Raw genomic sequence first — 23014 nt, 5'->3', positions numbered from 1 at the left:
AATGCATATATTATCTCCTATGTTTATATATATGAGATAGTTGCTATATGTTTTTATTTCATCATGTTTCACTAATCCCTACAAGATGTTATTGTTTTATATAGTAGTTTTGTTTTGTTTCAAGACAGAGTCTCCCTCTATCACCCAGGCTGGAGTCCAGTGGCACGATCTTGGCTCACTGCAACCTCCACCTCCCGGGTTCAAGCAATTCTCCTGCCTCAGCCTACCAAGAAGCTAGGGTTACAGGTGCCAGCCACCACATCTGGCTAATTTTTGTATTTTTAGTAGAGATGGGGTTTCACCATGTTGGCCAGGCTGGTCTTGAACTCCTGACCTCAAGTGATCTGCCCATCTCGGCCTCCCAAAGTGCTGGGATTACAGGCGTGAGCCACCATGACTGGCACTGTTTTATATAGTAAAAGTTCGTTTGGATTTGCCAATAGAGAGTACTACCCCTAGTTCTGGGCACCTGGGGCCTCTGGCCTGTGACTTGTGATTTAGAGTCCCCTCTCTGGCCCTTCTCTAGCTCCACCCTTCTCCAAATGGCAAGAAGTCTGTGGCACCAAGAAGTCATGCATACCCGGAGCTGCCTCCCTCTTCCCCTCACCCTTGCTTCTAGATCGTACTCTGGGAATCCAGGACCCTGGAATTCCCAATCCAAACATTCTGTGCCAATTTCCAGGACCTGGGCACTCCCCTTCCCCATTGCAAGCCATGCTGCAGGTGTATGTACCCCCAGACCCAAGGGATGACCAAGGGGTACATGCATGCAGGAGAGGGGGTTACGGGTATGCAGGCTGTGGTGATCACATGCGTGTGCACAAAGCCTCTTACAGCTTGGAATGAAGCCTTAGGGGAAGAATAAGGGCAAAGCCTTCTTTTAAACTCTTGATCTGTATCTTAGAAATGTTAGCCATGGGCCTGGCCACAAACCCACCACTTTCTTTGTTCCTCATTCCTCCTTTCATCTCAGTTCTTATGTCTTTTGCCTGAATACATGTTTTAGGATTGATTTCAGTAATGATTTGCAGGTAGGGAACAACATCACAGTTTCTGTTTGTCTGAAAATATCTTCATCTTGCCCTCATTCTTCAAAGATATTTTCCCTGAGAGCAGAATTCTAAGTTGGCAGTTTGTTTCCAGCACACTGCAGATAGACTTCCACTGGTTCTGGCTTCCATTGTTGCTTCTGAGAAGATAGCTGTCGTCAGTCTAACAGCGGCTTCTTAACAGCCTTTTTCTTTCTTTCTTTCTTTTTTTTTTTTTTTTGAGGCGAAGTCTTGCTCTGTTGCCCAGGCTGGAGTGCAGTAGTGTGATCTCAGCTCACTGCAACCTCTGCCTCCCAGGTTCAAGCGATTCTCCTGCCCCAGCCTCCAGAGTTGCTGGGATTACAGGTGGGCATCACCACACCTGGCTAATTTATGTATTTTTGGTAGAGACGGGGGTTCCACCTCGTTGGCCAGGCTGACCTCGAACTCCTGGCCTCAAGTGATCCACCCGCCTCGCCTCCCAAAATGCTGGGATTACAGGCATGAGCCACTGCATGCCCAGCTTAACAGCTGCTCCTTTGAAGGTTATCTGTCTTGTTTTTCTGACAATTTTTCAGATGTTTGTGTTTTTGTTTTTGTTTTTTTTCATTTTCACTATGATGTATCTAGGTGTAGATCTCTTTTTATTTCTTGTGATTGAGATTCTTTGGGCTCCTTAAATCTGAGGATTGGTGTTTTTCACCCATTTGGGGGCACTTGGTCATTATCATTCCAAACACTGATTCTCTCTTTGAATTTTGTTTAAAGGTATGTTAGACATTGTATTTCTTTTCTCCATGTCTCTGAACTTTTCTTTCATATGTCATATTTGAAACTCAGGTTTGCCTCATTAGGCCCATACCCACAGGTATAAGTGGGCTTCATTGCTTACATTACTTACCTGAGTTCCTGCTTGAGTTTCACCTTTGGCCTGGCAATTCCTTTCTATCTTGCCAGCTCTTTGATATGTTTAAGAAAATCCGCAGCTGGGCGTGGTGGCTCACGCCTGTAATCCCGGCACTTTGGGAGGCCAAGCCGGGTGGATCAACTGAGGTCAGGAGTTCAAGACTAGCCTGGCCAACATGGTGAAACCCCATCTCTACTAAAAATAGAAAAAATTAGCCGGGTGTGGTGGCAGGCGCCTGTAATCCTAGCTACTCAGGAGGCTGAGACAGGAGAATCGCTTGAACCCGAGAGGCGGAGGTTGCAATGAACCGAGATCATGCCACTGCTCTCCAGCCTGGGAGACAGAGCGAGACTCCACCTCAAACAAACAAAAAGAAAAAAAAGAAGAAAGAAAATGCGCTGGGTGCGGTGGCTCACTCCTGTAATCCCAGCATTTTGGGAGGCTGAGGCCCAGGAGTTTGAGACCAGGAGTTCAATAACAGCCTAGGCAACATGGTAAAACTTCATCTCTACAAAAAATAAAAAAATTAGCCAGGCATGGTGGTACATGCCTGTAGTCTCAGCTACTCAGGAGGCTGAGGCAGGAGGATCAATTGAGCCCACGAGGTCGAGGCTGCAGTGAACCATGATCATGCCACTACTGCACTCCAGCCTGGGTGACAGAATGAGACCCTGTCTCAAAAAATAAATAATTAATAATAATAATAAAAGAAAATGCTTTTAGCATTTTATTCATGATTTTTAATTGTCTTCAGCCCAAGGTTTGATCTAACTAACCTAACCCAACATATTCCCGGAACACTGAAGACATTTTTTTTTCCTGAGATATTTCCTGTATCGAAGTCATTGAGCAGTGTTCAAATAGAAATTTAATTATGCTTTTCTTACCAGTTTTCTGATTCTTTTTCTGACTTCTTTGAGAATTGAACAATCCAAATCAATTGCTTTTTCACTTTTTGTTCTCGCTTTATCCACACTGAGAACCCCTGCAGTCCTTCTCTTTCTACATTTCCCCTTGTGGTGGTCTTGTAAGCCAACATATATGACTCCGTATAAATGTCTCAAAAGCATAGAGTTTTCTAGAAGACTTAGGGAACAATTATCATACCTCTTATAACTCAGGTCAAAAATATTGATCATTGTCTATATCATAGTAGCTATGGTATAATCAAAGTATGCCAGTTAACCAGAGATAACAGAGAATAACTCTCACACAGACCTGCCCTATGGTGGTATCAAGCTATTTCTCCCTTTCTAATATTATTCTTTGATTATTCTGTATCTAAAGACAGATTTATCATTTATTGCCATAACAGGTTGCACTGATGATATATATTTCAAAAATATGATACTGATACTATTTAATGAAATTGAAGAGCTCTAGAACGAGTTTTTAGAGTGGAAGCACCACAGCATATAGTCATGTAGTTCGTGCACTGTACAACTCTAGAGGGAGGTTGCCATTTACATCAGAGTTCACAACCTAAAAGGGGGCCCTGGATAAAGATGAATTGGGGATCATCTTTAATCTAGTGTTAAGGTCTACGTTTCACTGTTTAAATGCTACCAAATAGTTTTCTCTGTAATTGTTGCTATCTTCCTAGCCATCCTTAGCACCTTAAAAATTTGCTAAGAACCAGTGGCTATTCGGATCCTCTTTGTTGATGACCTGGATAGCATTGAGCTAACCCAGATTGCACCAGAAGATGAATAGATGTTTGTGTTAGGCTGTTCTTGCATTGCTGTAAAGAAATCCCTGAGACTGGGTCATTTATAAGAAAAGGGGTTTAATTGGCTCCTGGTTCTGCACACTGTGCAAGAAGCATAGTGGCATTTGCTTCTGGGGCTCACTTATCACCAAGGGGATGGCCCAAGCTATTCATGAAGGATCCTCCATGATCCAACACCTCCCACCAGCTCACACCTCCAACATTCAACATGAGATTTGGATGGGGACACGTATCCAAACTATATCAATGTTCCAGCTGAAAAAGAGAAAAATGGCTTTGATGTGCAATGATTAAAGGTTTCAAACTTCACAGATTTCCCTTTGATTAGTGATCCTAGAGACTTTATGACCTAATAGGACATTCTCAGTTTATGCAGAAGGCAGTAGGAGCTACATTATTTCAAATACCATAAAACTTCTCCAAAAACGTACGTTCAGCCTTGAGGAAACGTATTCCAGATCTGACAACTGAAAGCAGTCTGCATTAAGTTCTTGATCTATATTTTCTTTCAAGATGATTGCCGGGGTCATCTTTCATTCTGGCCTTTCCTACCTGCATTTGGAAGTTGAGTAGATCCTGCCTTTAGTGAAAAGGCATAGTTTATTTTGATCAGAGGTCTCAGTTACAGCACATAGTAGTCACTCACTGTGTATGTACACTGAGTCACTGAGTACACGAATTTACCTTTGATCATATCTTGTACACCACTTAGGTCCTGCCCTACGAGTTAGCAAAGCTCAAGAATGAGTCTGTAGACATTTTTAAATTGTATAATAACATTTTGAACTTGATGTCTTTCAGCTGATGGACTCAAAACATTTTACTTACAAGGAGACAAAGTCTCAGGAGGCTGGCATTGTGGTAGAAAGAGTAAGGGTTCTGCCAAATAGCTGAAAGACGTTGATGCATCCCCTAGACTTGCAGGGGTGTCCAATCTTTTGGCTTCTCTGGGCCACATTGGAAGAAGAATTGTCATGGGCTGCACATAAAATACACTAACGCTATTGATAGCTGATGAGCTAAAAAAAAAAAAAAATTGCAAAAAAACTCATAATGTTTTAAGAAAGTTTACGAATTTGTATTGGGCCACATTCAAAACCATCCTGGGCCACATGTGACCCGGGGGCCAAGGTTGGACAAGCTTGCAATGATGGGGCCTCTTTCATCTGTAGAACGAGGGTTCGAGGATAGGTGATTTCTGAGTTCCTTTCCAGAAATAAGCCACTCTGATACTGTCTCCCCAGGCTACACTTAAATACTTGTGAATTAAATCTAAGTCAACTCCACCAGTTTCAGGTACAGTCAAGTCTAAGGCATTTGTAGAGGAGAGCATTTTCTGTGGCACTGTAGTTCACTCAATAATGCCTTCATTTTTTTTTTTTAAGCAGTGCTTTTGGAGGGGGGACAGAGTTCAAAAACTTTAAAAAATGTTAATTTTTAAACTTTTTATTGAAACTTATGGCATACATATATGTGTACAACTCAGTGAATTTCGTGAACTGAATACACCCATGTAATTGGCACACAGAATATTCTCGGTACCTCAGAAGCCTCCCTTGTGCCCACATCCAATATTGTTATAACTCCCTCCCTTTCAAGGATAACCCTTCTCCTGACTTCTCACCACATCGATTAGTTTTTTCTGCTTCGGTTTCTCATGAATGGAATTATGTACAATAAGCACTCTTTTGTCTCTGGTTTCCTTGGCAAACATTATATTTCTGAGCTGCACTGAGATTGTTTTGTATAGCTGTAGCAGACACTTAGATCTTTCCTCCAGAGAGACATCGATATATCTTTGCACAACTGTGTTAACATCCTCATTTGAGTGACTCCTTTGGGAAGATCAATAACATGCCATTATGCCCAGAGAGAGGTTAAAAGAGGAGGGAGAAATTAGAGGCTTTTTATAATTGATCAACATATTCTAGCATTAATACATAATACAATTTATTAATTTAAGGTATGCAAGCCCTCTTTTGAAGGAGAAAGATTCACCTCCTGGTCTAAAACATCATCATGTCAGGTCAAGGAAAGAATCACTCTCCTTGTGCTGGTTATGAGTATTCAATTACAGAATTCTTAAAGATTGCCAGCTTTACCTTGAGACAGAAACTCTGACTTATATATCCCCTTTCTTTCCATGCCCTCCACCCCTTAATCCCAGCACTGCCTGATCCTGCACATACTAGGTGCAAAATAGATATTTGTTGAATGAATGAATGAGTGAAGAGTACAGCTAACATTTACAGTGCATTCACAGTGCCAGCCACCGTGCAAAGATTTCTCGTTTACTCACTGCAACAGCACTATCAGGTGGGTGCTGTTGTCTCAGTTTGCTAGATGGGGAAACACGACCATTGGAAATAACTTGTCCACAGTCACCAGATATTATGTGGCCGAGTTGGGATCTTTGAACTCATGCTCTTTAGTCTTCACCACTATGTATTCACACTCACTCTAGGGCTTGCAGAGGCTGCAAGTGGTGGCTGGATTCATGAGTGCCCTTGGCCGAGAGCTCTGCTCGCTGAGGACACACAGCCTGGTTTGTCCCAGCCACTTCCCTCTGGCTGTGTAGAGGGAGCCTGCCCAGTTGGCTCTCGCCACCCCCTTGCTTGTGCCTGTGCCCATGAGTGATTCCTTTCTCAGCACCCCACGCCAGCCTCCGCTCCTAGTGCTGACTGCCTGTCATGGGGTAATGTTGGCCAACTCCCAGACGTGAGAGGATCAGACACAGTCTTAGCATTTGCAGTTCTTTCTGTGTGCTGAACTCTCCCCTAGCCCCTGCCCCACCTCCAGCACGTGCATTTCATCTAGTTCACTCCTATTCAGCCCTCACATCTCATCTGGTACATATTGGCCCTCAATAAATATTTGTTGAATGAATAAGTGAATGAATGGTAAATGAGGCTTTTAAATTCAATTCTGACATAAACTACTAAAATGCAAGCAATGATGATAAAATAATATGCAACAAAAAGGAAATGCAATGTACTGATGAAACTGGATCGTTCCCTTGACCCCTTTGTGGGACTCAGGAAGGAGTGGCTCACTTACTCAGCCCACAGCTCTCAACCCTTCGTGGGAGGGGGAGCACGCAGGTGAGTGGGTACAGAGGCCAGGTTGAGTGCTTCTGGGCAACCAGCAGGAGCAGGACTCTGTGCAGGCCCACAGCAGCGTCTACAGGTTGCCCGCGACCCGCTGAGCCCCAGAGGGCATGTGTTACAGCGCATTCTTTTAGCATTGCCATCCTTGGACAGTGTAAGTGTTAAACAGCTCAGTGGAGGGTCAATGTGACAGCCTTTTGCACCCGCACCAAAGTCTTTGTCTGGCATCCAGGAGGAATGAAGTTGTAAGAACAAATTGGAGGGTGGTGAATGCAGAGGATTTTATTGCTGATGAAAGTGGCTCTCAGTGGGATGGGTAGCTGGAAAGGGGATGGAGTGGGAAGGTGGTCTTCCCCTGGAGTTCGGCCATCTGTGGCTGAACTCCTCCGAAGTCCCACTGTCAAGCCATCCCTCTGAAGTCAAGCTGCTCCTCTCCAAGGTCCGGCTACTTCTCTTCTCTCCTCTGCCACTCTGCCAGTGGGGCCCGGGATTTTTATGGGTACAGGACTGGGGGGCAGGGCAGGCCAGGGTGGTTTTGGAAAAGGCAACATTCGGGCAGGGAAATGAGAATGCATGTTCTCACTTTGAGCCACGGGTCCAGGCTTGAGGGTGTGGCCCTTGTCTAGGACCACACTCTTCTACCCAATATTTCCCTGCCTCCTGTCCATATCACTTATCCTTTTACAGTATAAAACATGCAAGAGCGAAACTCCGTCTCAAAAAAAACAAAAAACAAACAAAAAAAAACATGAATAGGAGCTGGGCACAGTGGTGCTGCCTGAGGCAGGAGGATTGCTTGAAGCCACAGTATACTATGATTGCACCTGTGAACAGCCATTGCGCTCCAGCCTGGGCTACATAGCGAGACCCTATCGCTTTAAAAAAGTTTTTTTTTTTTTTTTAAGAAAAAAATGACATAGAGAAGGATAATTATTGAAAAGATTCTGTGTAGTGGTAATAATGATGTAACATTTTGTGTTTTTTATTCCTTCTCTTGTTATTTTGCATGTGTTGATGTTTTCCATAAATCCACATGGCCTACCTTGCTTCTAAGTATAACATCCTACTGGGCAACCCTCCCATAATAAACATGGGTTTTGCTCGTTGTCACCAGTGCCCAACTGGCGTTTCTGATTCTCTGGAACCATAGCAATTTGAAGTGCACAGGATCACAGGTTGCCTTGGTTGAGGAATGACCTTTGAGGTATTGCTGTGTTGTGATTATGGCAGCTGTGATGATCTGTCTTCTCCTTACTTTATTCCAGGATGGTTTTCTCTGGTAGGCAGTGTGGCCATGTTGGCAGAACTGAAGAAGTTTTACTGACGTTCAAGATATTCCTTGTCATCATTTGTCTTCATGTCGTTCTGGTAACATCCCTGGAAGGTAATGTGTCTGTTTTTCTTCATTTTTTTTTCTGTTTATCTGCATGTGTGTATTTTTTTGTTATTTAGGATTTTTTTTACTGTGGTAAAATAACATAATATTTATCATTTTTAACCATTTTAAAGTATACAGTTCATTGGCATTAAGTACATTCACAATTTTGTGTAACTGTCACTGCTATCCATTTCTAAAACATTTTCATCATCCCAAATAGAAACTCTATATTCATTAAACAATAACTCCCAATTTCCTTCCCCCCCACCCCTTCCTGGTAACCTCTGTTCCTTTTCTTTCTATGTATTTGTCTATTGCAAGTACCTTAGATAAGTGGAATCATACAATATTTGTCCTTTTGTGCCTGGCTTATTTCACTTAGGTTCACCCATGTTGCAGCATGTATCAGAATTTCATTCTTTTTAACAGCTAATGTTTCACTGTATGCATTGACCCCATTTTGTCTATTCATTCATCCATTGATGGGCATTTGGGTCGTTTCCCCCTTTTGACTGTTGTGAATAATGCTGCTATGAATGTGGGTGTACAAATCACTATTTGAGTCCCTGCTTTCATTTCTTTGGGGTATATACCTAAGAGGGAATTGCTGGATCATATAACCCTGTGTTGAACATCTTGAGAAACTGCTAAACGGTTTTCCACGGTGGCTGTATCATTTTACATTCCTACAAGCAAGGCACAAGAATTCCAGTGTCTCCCATTCTTGACAATGCTTGTATTTTCCTGTTGTTTTGGCAATGGGTGTGAAGTGGTATCTTATTATGGCTTTGATTTGCATTTCCTTAATGATTAGTGATATTGAGCATCTTTGCATGTGCTTATTGGCCACTTGTATATCTTCTTTGGAGAAGTGTCTATTCAAGTCCTTTGCTCAGTTTTGAATTGGGTTGTTTTTGTTGGTGTTGAGTTTTGGAGTTCTTTGTGTATTCTGGATATTAATCCCTTATCAGATATATAACTTGCAAATATTTTCTCCCATTCCGTGGGGTGTTTCTTCCACTTTCTTAATAGTATAATTTCATGCATAAATTCTTTTAATTTTAATGTAGTCTATTTATTTTTACTTTTGTTGTCTATGCTTTGGTGTTATATCAAAGAAATCATTGCCAAATCCAATATCATGAAGACTTTCCCCTGTGTTTTCTTCCAAGAATTTTATAGTTTTAGCTCTTATGTTTAGGTCCTTTGATCGATTTAGAGTTCATTTTTGTATATGGTGTAAGATAACGGTCCAACTTCACTCTCGTGCATGTGGATATCGTTTTCCAGCCGCATTTCTTGAAAAGACTGCCTTTTTGCCATTGAATGGTCTTGGCACCTTTGTCAAAAATCACTTTGTTACCAGTGGAGGGTGTCTAGGTTTTTGGCATCTTGAACAAATAATTGGACAAAATGCACTAACAAAGCAAGGAAGGAATGAAGAGATTTATTGAAAATGAAAGTACACTCCACAGTGTGGGAGTGGCCCGAGCACAGGGGCTCAAAGTCCCTGTTACAGAATTTGTGGGAGTTTCCATTGGTTACTTGGTGTATGCCCTATGTGAATGAAGAGGATGAAGTAAAGTTACAAAGTCATTTACTCAGCGTACACCCTATGGTGAGGATATTTCCTGTCATAGCTGAAGTGTGTATCGGCCTTATGTTCCCTGCCTCCAGACCCTATTTTCCTGCCTCAAAGTGACCCTATAGATGAGGGTTTATTTCTGGTGTTTACTTGTTTTTAAATGTATCTACTTGAAGGTACAACCATATGGCAATTTAAAGGCGGTAGAGAATCAGACAAATGAAGCAGCCTGGTATTTTCAGAAAGGGGGATCTTTAGAAGTTCATGGAACAAGAAGAAAAGGTATCTCAGAAAAGCAGTTGAAAGACCAGCAATGCTGGGCCTGCAATTTCTGTGGGCACAACTGCCAAAGGCAAGTGTAAAGAATCCTCATTAGGAGGTTCACACCTGTAATCCCAGCACTTTGGGAGGCTGAGGAGGGAGGATCATTTGAACCCAGGAATTCAAGACAAGCCTGAGCAACATAGTGAGACCCCGTCTCTACAAAAATGAAATAACATGAAAAATTAGCCGGGCATGGTTGCGGGTGTCTGTATTCCCAGCTACTCAGGAGGCTGAGATGGGAGGATCGCTTGAGCCCAGGAGGCGGAGGTTGCAGTGAACAGTGACCATACCACTGCAGTCCAGCTTGGGTGGCAGAGAGTACAACTCTGTCTCAAAAAAAAAAAAAAGAATCCTCATTAGGAATGGGACTAGGAAATGATTGATACTTGAGAAGACATCAAGGACACACAACAAAATACCTTTCTTATTCAGAAGTGGGTGGCAGGACCAAGGAATCTTTATTGCATAAGATAAAAATCTACTAGCAGCAAACAACAAAACATACAAACAAATAAAACACACATACAAATACACAGACTAAATGGAAAACTTCCCAACAAGCTATAACACAATTGGCAATCCTTTAAAAAGTAAGTACTGGGGCACGCTGTCAAAAAGCCGCCATTCTTTAAAAAAAGAAATAATGGCCGGGTGCAGTGGCTCATGCCTGTAATCCCAGCACTTTGGGAGGCCGAGGCGAGTGGATCACCTGAGGTCAGGAGTTCGAGACCAGCCTGGCCAACATGGCAAAGTCCTGTCTCTACTAAAAATGCAAAAAATTAGCCGGGCGTGGTGGTGCACACCTATAATCCCAGCTACTCGGGAGGCTGAGGCAGGAGAATTGTTTGAACCCGGGAGCAGAGGTTGCAGTGAGCCGAGATCATGCCATTGCACTCCAGCCTGGGTGACAGAGCGAGACTCTGTCTCAAAAAAAAAAAGAAAGAAAGAAAGAAAAGAAAAGAAATGATAAAGGCTAGATGTATTCTGAAGGCTTACAACATACCAGGTTCCTACATGTTTAATACACATCCACTCCCTTAATCTTCTCAATCCAGTCTAGGAAGGGGAGATCCTAGTTGTATTCCCATTTTCCAGATCAGGAAGCTGAGGCTCAGAGAGGTAAGTAACTTGCCCAAGTCTGTAAGCCCTTAAGAAGCGGCAGAGCTGGGATTTGAACCCAGTAGTCAGCCTCTAGATTTTGTGCTTGTAACCACAAAACCAAGTTCTCAAACTTGAGCATGCATCAGAATCCCCGGGAGGGCTTATGGAGGTACGGTTCACTGGACCCCACCCCCAGAATTTGTGCTTCAGTGGGTCTGGGGTGGGACCGAGGAATTGACAGCTCTCACAAGCTCCCAGGTGATGCTGATGATGTAGTCTAGGGACTACACTTTGAGAACCACTGCCTACACAACTGGTGGAAGACAGCAATGGGGAGAGAAATCTCTTCCTGAGATATATGTATGTATATATATAGATATCTATATGGGATAGATAGATATAGATATCTCATGGGATATATATATAGATATATATGTATATATATACACACATATATATACGTATATATACACACACATATATATATACGTATATATATATATACATATATATATATCATGAGATACAAATTCTCTTGTTGTGACCATGTGATGTTCATCTAAACTGTGGGCCAGTGAGGTGGCTCATGCCTGTAATCCTAGCACTTTGGGAGGCCAAGGTGGGTGGATCTCTTGAGCCCAGGAGTTCCAGATCAGCCTGGGCAACATGGCAAGGCACTGTCTCTACCAAAAAAAAAAAAAAATAGCCGGGCAGTGGCATGCCTGTAGTCCTAGCTACTCAGGAGGCAGAGGTGGGAGGATCGCTTGAGCCCAGGAGGTCAAGGCTACAGTGAGCCGAGATCGTGCCACTGTACTCCAGCCTGGGTGACAGAGCGAGACTCTCAAACAAAAAATAAAATAAAATCTAAACTATTCTCACACGCACCATCTGCTTAGGGCACTGAAACATTACTGTGGGCTTGGCAGGGCAAAACTCAAGAGTCCCCCCTTTACTGATGAGTAAATGTCCCCAGGGAGGTTATTGGTTAGGAAGTGGCGGAGCCCAGACTAGATGCTAGATCTTCAGTCTCACGTTTCGGTGCTTTTTCCACCGCAGGGGTAGATGAGGCAGGAAAGTGGAACACAAGGGAAAAAATTCATCCAAATGAAAGCTGTTTGTTAGAAATATGTCTTTTTGAAAAATTATGTTTTAAAATGCCAACAACAGGGGCAGGTAAATAGGAAAGTGCATGGCTCTGAAACAAACCTAAGTAGGGAAAAGCTGAGTGATCACTTAAGGCAGCTGACTGCATTTCTTGCTCCAGATCTCTGATGAATTGATTTCTTAAAGCAGTGGTTCCCAAAGTGTAGCAGACAAGTAGCATTGGCATCACCTGTCTCTCAGAACGCCCAGTAAGAGTATTTATTCATGTTATTTATTTATTTTGTTTTTGTTTTTTTTTCTTTTTCTTTCTTTTCTTTACTTTTTTTTTTTTTTTTTTTTTTGGAGACAGGATCTTGTTGTCGCCCAGACTTGAGTGCGTGATCTTAGCTCACTGCAGTCTCAACCTCCCGGGCTCAAGTGTTCCTTCCACCTCAGTCTCTGGAGTAGCTGGGACTGCAGGTGACACCACCACGCCCAACTAATTTTTTAAATTTTTTGTAGAGATGGGGTCTCACTATATTGCCCAGGTTGGTCTCGAATTCCTGGGCTCAAGTGATGCTCCCACCTTGCTTCCCAAAGTTCTGGGATTACAGATGTGAGCCACCACGCCCTGCTCATGTTACTGAATAATCACCTTGATAGCACTCACCATGTGCCAGCCACTGTTCTAAGCCCTTACAAAGGGCTAATTCATTTAAAGCCCACTCTATAACCCCTTGAAAAAGGCACTATTATCAGCTTATTTTACACGTGAGGAAACTGAGGCACAGAGGAGGTAAGCAACTTGCCTTCGGTCAAATAATTAAGAGGTTGCAGAGTTACAATTCAAATTCAGGCCATCTGGCTCCAAAGCTTGTATGTGGGACCTCTATACTATGGTGCCTTTTCACATTCTTAACCTCTCTGCTATGCTAGGCTCAGTTGCTTGGTAGTTGTGAATCTGTAGATTAAAAATAAAGATGGAATCCATAATTGTGAGATTCAATGTTGTTTTGGATCACCCAGGTGGCTCATAGGCACCACCTCCCCCAATACCTTTGGACTGGGGCAGGGGTTCTTTTAGTTCAGGATGGCTCGGGCCTGGTTTTTGAAGGCCAAGGGGACTGACCTGCCACTTCTCCATTGGGTTATCAATTATGCAATAATGATTGCCTGCTGTGTGCCCAGCAGTACTGGCTGCTGAGAACATCGTCTCTGACTCCAGGGAATTTACACTGCAGTTGGAGGGCCGTGACTATGACGCATGAGAACAATACAAACTATAAGTCTTAAAGTATGAGTCAGCGCTATAGGGTGCTCACATATGGCCTGTGGCCAGATCTGTGGATTAGTCTAATTCGATGCTAAGCCACCTATAGCAGATGCTATTGGTACCCTGCCCATATCCCCTTGGCCCACCCCAGGGGTCACCTGCAGACAGTTCCTGTGGATGCTGACGGCTTTCATGTCTCCCTGAGAATCATCTATGTCCATGGGAGTGTGCTTGGCCCGTGTGCGGGACAAACCAGAAGTGCCAGGGAGATAACACCCCCAAACAGTGAGTAATGGGAGTTGGTATTCAAATATGCCAGCTTCCTTGTCCCTTGGTGGGACCACACTCAGGTGTGTTCTATGTCATCTCCCAGAGTTCCCCAGTTGCACTGTACCCCATAATACTCATCTGCTCATGAATGTGCCCATTTCCGGATTCACCCCCTTGTCTGTCTCACTTGCATATTCCCCCACTCTGCTTTCGGGGACCCTCCCCATTAGGAAACTCCCCTTCCAAAGTTGAGGCCAAATCTTACTACCTCTAGAAAACCTGCCCTGACCTCGGAAGAATTAAACCCCCCTCCCCAGTGCTTGCTTCGCTTTATCCATCCGTACCTGGGGATATCACTTTGTGTCACACGCATTACAGGCTTCCTTTGTACCGTGAGTCCTTGCAGTGTGCAGTCAGTGCCGGACAAAGGGTTGGCGAGGCAGGTGGCGAACTCACGGGAGGGAAGCTGATGGGCACTGAGAGCCTGCTCAGGGCCACTCTTCCAGGTGCTTTACGCACATTATCTCATTTAATCCTTACAAAACCTCTTTCCGGTGGGTAGTTTTCATCTTGGTTTACAGATGAAGAAACTGTCAAACAAATGAAGGCATTTGCCTAGAGGTCCCACAGCTAGGAAGATTCCCCATCAGAATCTGTAGCCTGTACTGCTCACACAACACCAGGCTGCCCAGGGCACCCTCAGTAAGTGTCTGGGGACTGATTGAGCATGCCACTGAGGCACAGGGCTGGGGGAGTGGAGAGGGAGCCTGGGGTGAGCTGTTAGAGAGCAGCAGCTCCCCCGACCCAGGGCTCTGGGAGATCTGGACCGTAAACACAGTAGCTTCACCCTGGAAGCCTGAGAGGTGACTCAGTAGCTCTTGACGGCAGGGAGAGGTGGGATGACACTCTCTCGTTAGGCCACTAGCCAACAGAGAGAGCCCGTGGACCTTAACACTTTCAGTTGTGTGATTTGGTGACATTTGAGGGGCTCATTCTTGGTCTACCAGAATGGGTTTTGGCACCTCCAGCCTCCAGATCTCCTGGGCAGTACCAATGCTTTTTTTTTTTTTTTTTTAATCAATCTTTGAAGGAGGTCTTCTTTTAGATACAACTATTCTATTTTCCAGAGGGGCAGATGACATAATAGTGGAAGATGGTTATAATTTCATTCTTGCAGAGTTGTCTTCCTCATTTGGAAACAATTACACACTTGAGCCAGTTTGGTGATCTCATGAGCTACAATCCCCAACTTTCTCTCTGGGCTGGGTCTAGATCTTTCTGTGCTGCAGGCATTTCCAGCGATGAGTCCCTCTATAATTCCCCTCTCCGAGGCCTGGCTGTCTGATTTCCTCCTATCCTCTCGTGCTGTGTCCACCTGAGTCCTTGGTCTTCCTTGCGAGGAAGTCGGTAGAGCTGCAGGAAATGGGCTGCGTGCTCCTGAGAGGCAGGAAACCTGTTCTGTTTCATTTTGTCCTCTAATACCAGACCCTGTCCTGGTCTCCTCATTCTCTCTCAATCCCCTGTCTATACAAATGAGGTTATAAATGCTTACCATGGCACTGATCTGATGCTCAGCCAATCTCACAACCCCCTCTGACCCCTGCCAAATCTTACTACCCACACCCAGGCATGAGGCCATGTCTGTTGGACCCTGGCTCTTTCCCTAGCAGGTGGAAGTGGTGATGGGGAGTGATGGAGAGTCTATCATAGATAGGTGGCAGGTGAAACTGAAAGCAGAGGACATTGTGTCCCACTCTCCACTTGGAACTCCAGGTAAGGACTCCTCATGGGCCCTGTGTGTCAGCATAGGGCAGTTGCAGAGATGAAATGGCAAAACTGTTTCCCCTTGGAGATGATGTCCCCTCCAAGTCTCTCTCAGCTCTCATGTGGTAGAGTAGGGACTCTAAAGTCCCCTCATGTTCCTAGTGGGTAGCTGTGATGAGATCCAGGGGTGGGGACAGGGCTGCAAAGACTATGGCGTGGACAGCCTAGGCCAGGGGTCAGATGGAGGATGAGACAGACACTCAGTGGTGAGAGCTCAAGGGAGCTGTATCAGCAGGAGAAGGACCCCCAGGCCTGGATGGGATTCTGAAGAATAGACCATGGGTCCACTGGACACAGCCTTCAGCAGTGGATACCAGTTGGATACCTAGGAGCCCTACAGGATGAGGGAGCTCTCTGGAGAGGCCATTGAGAACTCAGGGCTCAGCACTGGGTGAGCTCACAGATCCAGGCCCCTTCTCCCTACTGCCAGCAAGGCACTAGCATGCCATTCTCAGCCCAGGCGCCATCTTGACTACCAGAAGGAAAAGGAGGGTGGACAAAGATTGTGCATTTAATCGCAAGTCATTGGGTTAACTAGAGACCATTTTAGAGCAAAAGAGACAAAGCTACCTTAAATCATCAGACTTAAGGATCTCTTTCCTATATTTCTGGAGTGGAGGCTCTGAAACAAAAGGGAGCCACCCTAGATATCAAAGGCAGCTCAGGAATTTTTGATGTGTTTTTGGTGCTACTGTTTCTACATCTAAATTGTATTTATAAATTTTAAACTTGCTCTAAAATGAATACATATTGAACACAGAATGATGTGTCAGCGCACTCCATTAGGAATTGTGGGAGGCCATCATCATATCTTGAACTCTGATCCTCCTCCAGGTTTTATCTTTTCAGGCATGTAGAGACATCATTCAGGTCCTTGAGGGTAATGGTGACATCTTTTCTCTCTTTGTAGCCTCCATATTGTCTAGCACATAGTAAGTACTCAGTAAACTGTGGTTGTCTAATTGGTTTCGATTTGTGACCCTAGTCTAAAGCCTAGAGATATTCCAAAAAGTGGGCCTCCCCTCAGCTTACGTCAGCAGTACTATGCTCATCCGAACCCAGTCACTTCTGATACAGTGTAGACTACCCCAAACTTCTGCATAGACTTCAGTGAGGTGGCTGTACCTTGGCTAGGATTACCCTTGAAGAATGTGTTTCCCCTCCTCCATATGAGGAAGGGGCTCAACTGATTCCCTGTTAAGATTCCTTCACAGTCTGACATTCTGTGAGTTCAATCAGCCAGTAGGGACCATCTTCAGATTCTTCATTCATTGTCTTGGAATACCAGGGATCCTCGAACATTATGTCATTCTGGAAATCCCTGGGTGACGTCTGAGCTGCTGATTATTTATGCCAGGTTCTCACATTTGGCTGCACATTGGAATCACCTGGGGGAATTTAAGAACACCTGCCTCGGCCAGGTGTGGTGGCTCACGCCTGTAAACCCAGCACTTTGGGAGGCCGAGCCGCGTGGATCATTTGAGGTCAGGAGTTTGAGACCAGCCTGGCCAACATGGTGAAACCCTGTCTCTACTAAAAATACAAAAATTAGCTGGGTGTGGTGGTGGGCGCCTGTAATCCTAGCTATTCAGGAGCCTGAGGCAGGAGAATTGCTTGAACCTGGGAGCAGAGGTTGCAGTGAGCTGAGATCACACCATTGCACTCCAGTCTGGGCAACAGAGTGAGACTCCATCTCAAAAATAAAAAAAAGAAAAGAATACCTGCCTCCTACCCCCAGAGATTCTGACATTATTGGTCTGGGGGTACAGCCTGGATATTGGGGTTCTTCAAAGTACCCCAAGTGATGCTAGCAGAACTGAGAACCACTCACCTCTGCAATCCCATTTTAAGGCTGTTCTCCTGTTCAAAGTCCTAATGTGAAATTGGAAACAATTTATAAGTCATATTTTTTCGAACTACATTTATTACGTGAGGCAATTTCAAAGGCTTTTAAAGTTATAGCAAAGCCAGTAATCTCTTGATTTCAAAATGGATAAAAGCTCTAGAAGTGGCTCTTACCGACTGGCAAATCCCCAAGTTGTCATTGCTGTCCTTGCCTTGCTCTTCATTGAAGAATCCCAGTGTCTCTTCATAGTATCTTACTTATTTATTTATTTTTCTGAGACAGAGTCTTGCTGTGTTGTCCAGGCTGGAGTGCAGTGGTGCGATCTCAGATCACTGCAACCTCCGCCTCCCGGCTTCAAGCAATTCTCCCACCTCAGCCTCCCGAGTAGCTGGGATTACAGGCTTGCGGCACCACGCCTGGCTAATTTTTGAATTTTTAGTAGAGACGGGGTTTTGCCACGTTGGCCAGGCTGGTCTGAAACTCTTGACCTCAGGTGGTCCGCCTACCTCGGCCTCCCAAAGTGCTGGGATTACAGGCATGAGCCACCATGCCTGGCCTTCTTCATAGTGCCTTTAGTACCAGTACTGTGTTTACTAAGACAGATTCTTTAGTACTACTATGTAGTATTGGTACTAAATACAGATTCTTTAGTACTACTACATAGTACTGGTACTAAAGACAGATTCTTTAGTACTACTTCATACATAGTGCTAGTACTAAAGATTAACAACAGCAGCAGCAACACAACTGGACACTCCTGTAGGTCTTTGCGGTTGACGAAGCACCTTGGCATACATCATCTCACCGTGTCCCCTTGAGGTTAGCAGAAAAGTTTGTGTTATCCTCACTTTGCTGAAGAGAAAACTGAAGCTCAAAGCAATGGAGTGACTTTCTAGGTTAGCCAGAAAGAGACAGTACCAAGATCCAGAAAGTGCTTATTTTTGGCTTGGACGGTTTGGGTAATTTCCAAATTCACACAGCTAGAAAGTGGAGGTGGTGAGATTCTAGAACTTGTGTTCTTAACCACTTCCCCAATATTTAGTCCTGAAGCATTAAAAATTGTTTTCTTGTTGTTGCTGTTGTTGTTTTAGAGCCTGGGTCTCACTGTGTTGCCCAGGCTGGAATGCAGTGCCTATTCACAGGCGCAACAATCATGGCTCACTGCAGCCTCGAACTCCTGGGCTCAAGCCATCCTCCCATCTCAATCTCCCGAGTAGCTGAGATTACAGGTGCACGCCACCGTGCCTGGCTTGAAAATGGTTTTTACAGAACTTTGCATGATTTGTTCATCCTGGGATGAATTTATATCCCCAAAGCTCTGTATAAAGATAAAGAGTGATCTAAGGCATAAAAGCAACAGTTCTGCTGATTTAACCTATTAGGGTTTAAGTTGATTTCCAAGAGAACACGCTGTTGAAATGCACCTTAATAGCGGATACATCCTTAGTTCAAGAAATAACAAGAAACACATTGATCTGGCCAAGAAGCCTCACATTTATAAGATCACAGGGCTGTAAAAAACATCAAGGTAAGTTAGAGATACTTTTGCAATGATGTTTGTGGGAGTTGTGTTAGTCTTTAACATCCATGTCCAGTGTGACCTAGACCCTTTTGTTACTTTTCTTTTAGAAATGAACAGAGCATAAAGTAAAAGTTACTCTAATGTTGCTATAGTATTTAGTACAGCATAGAGTTTTTTAATTTAAAGAAGAGATAAACAAAGATATAAAATGGCAGTAATTTTGCTTTAGTGTGTAAATTAGAATTGCTTATAATTATCTGATTAATTGAATGAACAGGAATTGAACACATAGCTCTGTTGTCTTTCAATTATGTAGACATTTTTGCCTTGCTCCTAACTTGAAATATGATTTGATATTACACAGATTTGGATTCACAGTGAAGTCTAACAAATTCTGGGTTTTGGTGTACACAAGCAGAAGGAGATGGGTTTGAATTAGTGAGAAGTTTTCAGTTACAGGATATTTTCAAAGTAGAGTTTTAAAACTTTGAAGTGAGTTGCATAATATGACTAGAATGTAAACTGTCTTTGAGGCCAGGGACTTTGTTTTATTCCCTGCTATAACCCCCGTGCCTGGCACACAGTAGGCCTTCAAAAATGGGATTAAAAGAATAAACTTTGGCTAATGACTTCACATTTCTGAGCTTGTGTTTCCTCACTTGTAGACTGAAGGGGCTGGACTATTTTGGTATCTGGTATTTTCCCTACCCATGACCTATTTTGTAATTCTTTTCTTCCAGTGAACTCCAAGCCCTAAAAGATGCTTTTACACAATTTATTTAAGTAAGATTGTTCTCATTTTTGGTGTTGAGTAAAAACATATATGACAGTATCCAGTGTTTGCAATCAGCAGTAGGAAACAGTATTGATATAATCCCAAACAGTGCAAACATTATACTCTATTTTTATTTTTTAGAGACAGGGTCTTGCTCTGTCACCAGGCTGGAATGCAGTGGTGCAGTCATAGCTCACTGCAGTCTCTAACACCTGGGCTCAAGCGCACCTCCCACCTCAGCCTCCCAAGTAGCTTGGACTATAGGCATGCACCACCACACGCAGCTAATTTTAACATGTTTAGTAGCGATGAAGTCTCTTCATGTTGCCCAGGCTGGTCTCAAACTCCTGGGCTCAAGTGATCCACCTGCCTCGGCCTCCCAAAGCACTGGGATTACAGGCATGAGTCATCACACCCAGCCTCAGCCTCACACTCTAATTTTTTTGTGTGCAGCCTATTGTGGATAAATAAGCGATTTTTGAAATGATGAAAGTACAGTCTAAATGACTACCTTTGCAAGACGTATGGTATTGCGCTAGGTCATCTTCAAGTCTCCTTTACCTCTAAAGTGGATTTCTATGAACTTCAGTTTCCTGATGTGTAATACGAAGGGATGGAGCCCCATGATCTTTGTAGGAGGTGCCTTCCTATGATGATCCTATACTATGGAAACTTGAATTAGATGAGCACAGTGTTCTAACAGACATTCTCACTAACCTAGTATTAGTGAATAGATAAGAATGTTTTATAGTCAGAATGGAAATCTCATGCATGTAAATCCTGGAAGAAACCATCTTCATGATTTTTTTTAAATGCCCTCTACAAATTACTGATACCACATTGTTTGCATTAAGTGAAAAAAGTAGTTTATTATATAATGGTAAACTTTATCCAAGGGCACAGAATCATATAGTCTGAATTAATAATAATTACACCTTATTGTTGAAACTGTGATAAAATGCTTGATAAATGTAATATAATTTCATTCAAAGATAAGGAAATACAAGCAGAGAAATGTTAGAAACTTACTCAAGGCAGAGCCAGGATCTGAACCCAAGTCAGTCTCCTTAATCACATTTAAGGCTTGGCTCAGCAGGCATGTTCATTTATTCATTAGAAATGAATGAACACAGGCATTTTATTCATATGTAGGAGATTACCAAGTCAGAGTTACAGATTATTAAAAGTGAGGGATCTCAGATCAAACTTTCAAAGCTCATGACAAGCCAAAGAAAATATGAGGAGAAGACATTATTAGAACAGGAGCTACCAATGTATAAAGGCTGGCTAAGGATTTTCTGAAGGTTAAGGGTTAACTTGGCTTCAAAACAGAGGCAACTTATTCACAATAGCAAAGACTTGGAACCAACCCAAATGTCCAACAATGATAGACTGGATTAAGAAAATGTGGCACATATACACCATGGAATACTATGCAGCCATAAAAAATGATGAGTTCACGTCCTTTGTAGGGACATGGATGAAATTGGAAATCATCATTCTCAGTAAACTATCGCAAGAACAAAAAACCAAACACCGCATATTCTCACTCATAGGTGGGAATTGAACAATGAGAACACATGGACACAGGAAGGGGAACATCACACTCTGGGGACTGTTGTGGGGTGGGGGAAGGGGGGAGGGATAGCATTGGGAGATATACCTAATGCTAGATGACGAGTTGGTGGGTGCAGCGCACCAGCATGGCACATGTATACATATGTAACTTACCTGCACATTGCGCACATGTACCATAAAACCTAAAGTATAATAATAATAATAATAATAATAATAATTAAAAAAAAAAAATACAATTTTTCCAACTAAGTAGGATTTCTATGCAGCAGGACTATGCCTAATTCCAACCCTCTTAATGGTTTTTTACTACCATGTAGTTGTTTACAGAACTAGTTCCTCACATGGGAGTCCCACTCTCAAGGGTCCCGGAGAACCATGATATGAACATTCACTAGGAGCAAAGCTGATAGGGTGAGTCATAAAGAAGGGGTTGTTCATATTCAGCCTCAAAGTGGCAAGGACTTCTCCTCCTCGGGTTCATACTGACTGCCTGACTTTTGACCTTGTCAATATCATGACAAAGAACAAGAGAGAAAATGGTGGCTGGGGAGAGTGATTTTAGCATTCATCTTGTCCCACCCTTAGTTTAATGGGCATTAATTACTTCACAGCGCTCAAATTAAATCTGATGTGGCAGAGACTGGCTGGCACCAAAGCTTTTACTTTTTCTTCCTCAGCACACAGCTAGGCTACATTTCCCAACCTCCCTTGTAGTTAGAAGTGGCCGTGTAACTAAGTGCTGGCCAATGGATGTGGGTATAAGTGCTGTGTGCCACCTCCAGGCCTGGCCATTAAAAATCTCCCACCTGGCCAGGTGCAGTGGCTCACACCTGTAATCTCAGCACTTTGGAAGGTCAAGGAGGGTGGATCACCTGAGGTCAGGGGTTCGAGACCAGCCTGGCCAACATGGTGAAACCCTGTCTCTACTAAAAATACAAAACTTAGCCAGGCGTGGTGGTACAAGCCTGTAATCCTGGCTACTTGGGAGACTGAGGCAGGAGAATCACTTGAACCTGGGAGGCGGAGGTTGCAGTGATCCGAGATTGTGCCACTGCACTCCAGCCTGGGTGACAGAGTGAGACTCCATCTCAAAAAAAAATCTCCCACCTGATTCCCATCACACTCTCTCTTTCCCTGTTTGCCTGCCAGATGGTGCTCTCCAGAGCAAACTTGGAATCTGCATCTGACACATGGTGGGAACTCAGTAAATACTAGTAATTATCACTATAGACCAGTGCTAATAGAACTTTTTTTTGCACTAATGGAAGTGCTCGGTATCTGTGCTGCCCAAAACAGTGGCCACCAGCCACGTGTGACCACAGTATTGAGCACTTGAAACTTGACTGGGGTACTAAATTCTAATTATGTTTAACTTTAATTAATTTAAATTTAAATAGCCACATGTAGCTAGTGGCTACCATGTTGGACAGCACAGTTATAGACCATTTAATCTAATTGCTTCAGAAGGTTTCTATCTCAAACTTTGTAAGTCAGGATTCAATCACAGGAGAACCACTAAGGTGCGCGCGCGCGCGCACGCACGCACGCACGCACGCACGCACGCACGCACGCACGCACGCACGCACGCACACACACACACACACACACACACACACACACACACACAGGGATTTGCTACAGGGATTTGTCCTAATACAACTGTGGGAGCTGGTTAAGCAGTCTC

The 23014-nt window shown here is 43.6% G+C and overlaps 1 protein-coding gene across 3 annotated transcripts in view; it reads left to right on the top strand.

Moving 5' to 3' along the window:
* The window catches only part of ADGRG2 (adhesion G protein-coupled receptor G2), a 134538-nt gene that overhangs the window by 45856 nt on the left and 65668 nt on the right, over positions 1-23014 (top strand). For all 3 annotated transcript variants that reach the window (XM_063721423.1, XM_063721422.1, XM_009234638.4), the window contains exon 3: positions 8037-8155. In XM_063721423.1, coding sequence (XP_063577493.1) covers positions 8038-8155 — 118 coding nt within the window. In that variant the 5' untranslated portion in view covers position 8037. The remainder of the gene's footprint in view (positions 1-8036; positions 8156-23014) is intronic.

Source organism: Pongo abelii, chromosome X, assembly GCF_028885655.2.
Source record: "Pongo abelii isolate AG06213 chromosome X, NHGRI_mPonAbe1-v2.0_pri, whole genome shotgun sequence".
In the NCBI taxonomy this organism is placed as follows: Eukaryota; Metazoa; Chordata; class Mammalia; order Primates; family Hominidae; genus Pongo; species Pongo abelii.
This window is presented reverse-complemented; position numbering and strand designations above follow the sequence as displayed.